This window comes from Ipomoea triloba, chromosome 2 (genome assembly GCF_003576645.1).
Source record: "Ipomoea triloba cultivar NCNSP0323 chromosome 2, ASM357664v1".
NCBI lineage: Eukaryota > Viridiplantae > Streptophyta > Magnoliopsida > Solanales > Convolvulaceae > Ipomoea > Ipomoea triloba.
Window position 1 is genome coordinate 922,769 of NC_044917.1, and position 5,368 is coordinate 928,136.

The following is a 5,368-nucleotide window of genomic DNA, read 5'->3' on the forward strand; positions in this document are numbered from 1 at the left end:
GTATATATATATATATATATATATATATATATATATATATATATATATATATAACACATACCAACATGGAGGCAGTTGGCTAAGAATGATAAATATAACTAACAGCAACGACGTATGAAGATGAAAGTTGACTGTTGAAACATCAATATGAAACTAAAAATTCCGTTTGCTCTATTTGTACCAACTTTCTTTTTGTCGAAAATTGATGTGAAAATGACTTCAGAAAATTTTAAATGGAAATATCACCAATTAAATATGTAATATATGTTTGTAATTACTTTTTTAATTTACTAAAGCACATAATTATTGACGTGTTGATGGGTATTTAAAACTTTAGTATTTATAGATAAAGGTTGTATCAATAATATTCAATAGTTGGGTATTCATTACATGGACTTAAATTCAAATAATTACGCTGCTAGCAGCAGCCTAGCCATCCGGGAATTAAATAAATGAGAAGAGGCCCATGCCTACATGGTTGTGAGTTGTGACAGCTGATAATTTCTGATTGTCTATATGTCAATTGTCAAATCAATTGAACCGCCTAACTTTTTTCGGTTCAAATGTTGAATTCTAGAAGAGGATTTTTATTGTCAAGGGAAATTATGGGTATGGCCAAATCCATTAATACAATTCGTTGTTTGATAACCGTTAATACAATCTGTTACCGCTAATTAGTAATTACTAACCGCTGATAATTAAACAAGTCCATTATAATTAACAAATACATATTGTGCGCAGTGAGCAAAGATCTAGTCCATTTGTTCAGTTGAGTTACCATGATTTACATGCTCTCATATGTTTTGTAGGACCGGAGCGTGGGAAGCCCTTGGAGTTGGGATTCAACCTTTTGGAGTTTTGGGAGGAGATAATAGAGATTTTTCTCCTTTTTTTTTTTGTCTTTTGTTTTTTTTTTGTTTTTGTTGTTTTTAGTGCCCATTATATTTCTAGTATAATTTACTTATCTTGAAAATAAATGAGAGATTTTCTTATTAAACATCTTGGAAAGAAATAGAGAATAAATTGAATACATTTTGTTTAAACATTGGGATAAAAAATATTATCAAAATAAAATACATATAATCCGTTTGCTTCGTGAAAAAAGAATTGAGAATGGATTAACCTTGTAATATTGGGTTAATTGTTTGCTTGGTGGAAAATGAATTATTTGAAATAATTAATGTAAGGATTCAAGTCCTACATAATAACAATATGTGAAGGTAATATAGAAATTTATTTTGTATTTTTTTTCTCTCAAAAACATGTAAAAAAATAAAATATTTAAAGTAACTAAGGAATTCATTTTATATGAAATAAATTATCATATAAATCAAATACGTTAGAACCTAGTTTTGTTTTTTCAAATTTTAGGAATAAAATCTCCTAAGAATTTATTTTCTAGTAATTGATACAAATAAATATAAATAATTGAGTTAATATATAATACACAAAAAAAACATTAATAATAATAATAAAGTTTTTGCATGAAAATAGGATGTGTCTTATTAAGATCCATAAAAGAACAAATTTTTTTAAAGATATATTGTATGTGCCTAATATTATATATAAAAAATAAAAATAAACTTGAGAAGTGAATAACTAGTGATTGCATATATTTTGATTTACGACCATAGCTAATTGACTCAAATTGAGAAGGTCAATAAGCCGCTTCTACAAAGAGTTTGTGGCATGTTTACAACACAACCTCCTAAGTTAGCATGAAGCCGTTAGAAAAGTTGAGCTTCAATTGAATTCTATATCTATAGAGATCTAGTAAATTTATGATAAAACTCACAATGAGTTAGGGTTAGGCATGCATGATTCAAAGTTTGTACTCCAAGATTATGGTGGAAATTGGAGAGGTTTTGAGAAGGAATCAATTCACACTTAAATATGAAGCTCATGCGTGATGGATTCGCATGCCAGGCATAAATGTAAAAATCAATTAATGTGTATAGTCACTCTTGACAACAAATCAACATGTTTATTTTGTTTTCACTATTTTGCTAGCCTAATTAACTTGTTATGACTTTTGAGAGCCTAATTAACCTAGGCCAATTCACTTACCTAAACTTGTTATAAATTGGGTACCAAATTGTTGCCTTCTTCCATCACTTCCTAACATAGCTAAACTAACAACACAAACATGGGTGCCATTAAACTTTGGCTATTCCCCATGTCTTTCCTCTTGTTAGTCTATGGAGGTTTTGAAACCCAAGCCTCACACATTGTTATACAAAACCTTGAAGCCCTCCAGCCACCTTTCCCCAACCAAACTTATAGACCATCTTTCCATTTCCAACCTCCTAGGAATTGGATGAATGGTACTCTATATATCCTCTAAACCAATAAATTAATATACAATATAATATAATTAGATATATTGTTTTTCTTACCTTTTTTAAATAATATTGCTAATGAAAAGTTTTCCCTTTTATGCATGTAACATGTCACGTTTGTTCGTGAATTAAAATCTAAATGTATGATACATTTGCAGATCCTAATGGTAAGCCTTTGTAACTATTGAAAACTGATTATTACCACTTATCTTATTATAAGCATGTCGATTTTATATGTATTGTTCTATTGTGTTTCATAGGGCCAATGGTTTATAAAGGGCTATACCATTTATTCTACCAATACAACCCAAATGGTGCAGCTTTTGGCAATATATCATGGGGACACTCTACTTCAAAAGACCTAGTTAACTGGAGAGCTCATAGCCTTGCCCTCTCTCCATCTCAGCCGTACGATATCAACGGTGCATGGTCCGGTTCGGCGACGATTCTCCGGAACGGCGAGCCGGCGTTGCTCTACACCGGCAACGATTCAAGAAACCGGCAGGTCCAAAACTTGGCCGTGCCCAAAAACCCATCCGACCCGTACCTCAAAGAATGGGTAAAATCAACCCGGAATCCGTTAATCTCGCCAAACAGTTACAACATGATCAATGCCACGTCGTTTAGGGACCCCACCACGGCCTGGCTAGGTCAGGACGGGGATTGGAGAATCGTAATAGGGAGCAAAGTTGAGCGGCGGGGATTAGCTATCCTGTATAGGAGTAAGGATTTCGTTGACTGGGTCAAAGCCGAGCAGCCTCTTCATTCAGCTGAAGGAACAGGAATGTGGGAGTGTCCCGATTTCTATCCCGTTTCTGCTGGTAACCCAACCGGCCTGGACACTTCGTTATCCGGTTCCGGGATTAAACATGTGTTGAAAGTGAGCCTGGATAAGTCTAAGCATGACTATTACACAATCGGAACGTACGACCGTGTCGAGGATAAGTATATCCCGGATACAGGATCCGTGGATAGCGGCTCTGGCTTAAGATACGATTATGGCAAGTTTTATGCGTCCAAGACGTTTTATGACAGCTTAAAGAAACGAAGAATCCTGTGGGGATGGATTAACGAATCCTTGCCTCAAACTGAATATGTTAAACAAGGATGGTCTGGAGTTCAGGTATTCCTTTATTTAATTTTCATCTTCTTATTTTTTGACTTTACAAGAAAAAAACTCACATTCACTATCTGAATTAATCGCATAAACTATTGGAATCGAATTTGTAATCTTATAGCTATCAAGTAACAGTCTAACCGATATTAACTAAATTTACAATCTTTTTCCAGGGAATTCCAAGAATTGTTTGGCTTGATGAACCTGGAAAACAGCTGCTTCAATGGCCAATTAAAGAAATCAAAAAGCTGCGTTCAGAGAGAGTTGAGATTCCTAGTACCATGCTCGAGACCGGATCTGTAGCAGAGGTTTCAGGAATCAGTGCCGCACAGGTAATTCTGATCATACTCTGATTTATGTAAGAAAAGTGTATAAATTCATATACGGATCGAGTTGTAATTACAGGCGGACGTGGTTGTAAAATTTAAGATAATGGAGATTGAGAAGGCAGAAAAAATGGAGGAAGGATGGACAGATCCTCAACAGTTATGCAGCCAGAAGGGGGCATCAGTACGAGGAGGAATAGGGCCGTTTGGGTTGAAGGTTTTGGCTTCAGAAAACATGCAAGAGTACACAGCAGTGTTCTTCAGAGTCTTCAAAGGAAACAACAATAATCCTGTCGTGCTCATGTGCAGTGATCAAACCAGGTCTCTCTCTATATATATATCAATTTTGTCGTGTTCATGTTTGTGTATGTGCGCGCATTATTGTTTTTGGCATGCATTTGCAGGTCTTCACTGAACAAGAAGACAGATAAGACCAGCTATGGAGCATTTGTGGATGTAAACCCTATGCAAAAAGAATTATCACTCAGGATCTTGGTCATTCTCTCTCTCTCTCTTCAATATTCGGAAAGGAATATTAACCAGTTAAACTATTACCTTGATAATCACAAAGTTTCAAAGTTTAATTCTGAAGTTTGAGTCGATCAGCTATGAGCAACTTAAACAAATTTACGTTCTTGTGGTCTTTAAGTAGGGTCACAATGTGGGGTTTACCTATCAACTACTGACTGTGGGTTTCCCTCGTAATTCAAAAAGAATAGCATTAGTTAAGGGTGCTTGATTATGGATGTTTTCATGGCACTGTTGATGTTGCAGATTGACCATTCCATAGTAGAGAGCTTTGGTGCAAAAGGAAAGGTTTGCATTACTTCAAGGGTTTATCCCACAGAAGCTGTTGGTGAGAAGGCACACTTGTATGCATTCAATTATGGAGTCCACAGCATTAAGCTCTCCAATTTGACAGCTTGGTCCATGAAAACACCAATCATCAACTGATCCCTCCAAGTCTCCAACTATGGATAAAACGTTTGAGTTTGTCGCACAAGATTAGTTTGTACCAAAATGAGTTTATTCAATACATCTTTAAACATATCATATATGATGTGGGTTTCACTCATCACCCCCAAAAAAGAAGTATTATATGCTCAATTGATGTGCCTATAGCATCTTTGTCTAAAGAAGAAAGAGGTAGAGGAGACAACAGGCAATGTATGATAGATGACAATTAATTACAGAGTAAAATTTAAAATTTAAAACACGTGATATAATAATTAAATAAAATTTGACTATTGTGATTAACTATTTGTGCATTTTATTTTATTTTTTTCTCAAAAGAAATTGATGTTGATGTATACTAGACTAATTAAATAAAGATTTTCCACAATTTGTGTTTCGATACAAAAACATGCATTGAATCTCAGTAAATACCATAAATGTAAATGGAAAAAAATATATTAATTAAAAGAACCCCTAAGTCTCTCTAACATCAAAATTTTTTGAGATTAAAACATGAAACTAAAAGCAAAAAAAAAAAAAAAAAAAAAAAAAAAAAAAAAAAAAAAAAAAAAACCAAAAAAAAAAAAAAAAAAAAAAAAAAAAAAAAAAAAAAAAAAAAAAAAAAAAAAAAA

General features: G+C 33.6%; 1 protein-coding gene across 2 annotated transcripts; it reads left to right on the forward strand.

Moving 5' to 3' along the window:
- Window positions 1-2,120: 2,120 nt before the first annotated feature.
- Window positions 2,121-4,803, forward strand: LOC116009694 (beta-fructofuranosidase, insoluble isoenzyme CWINV1-like). Of its 2 annotated transcripts, none has more exons than XM_031248816.1 (7): window positions 2,121-2,324; window positions 2,498-2,506; window positions 2,600-3,462; window positions 3,630-3,788; window positions 3,862-4,103; window positions 4,187-4,277; window positions 4,557-4,803. In XM_031248816.1, the coding sequence occupies exons 1-7, from the start codon at window positions 2,147-2,149 to the stop codon at window positions 4,734-4,736; spliced, it is 1,722 nt and encodes a 573-aa protein (XP_031104676.1). In that variant the 5' UTR covers window positions 2,121-2,146; the 3' UTR covers window positions 4,737-4,803. The 2 variants fall into 2 exon arrangements, with proteins under 2 accessions (XP_031104676.1, XP_031104677.1); XM_031248817.1 differs by having other exon boundaries at window positions 3,886-4,103.
- Window positions 4,804-5,368: the final 565 nt, after the last annotated feature.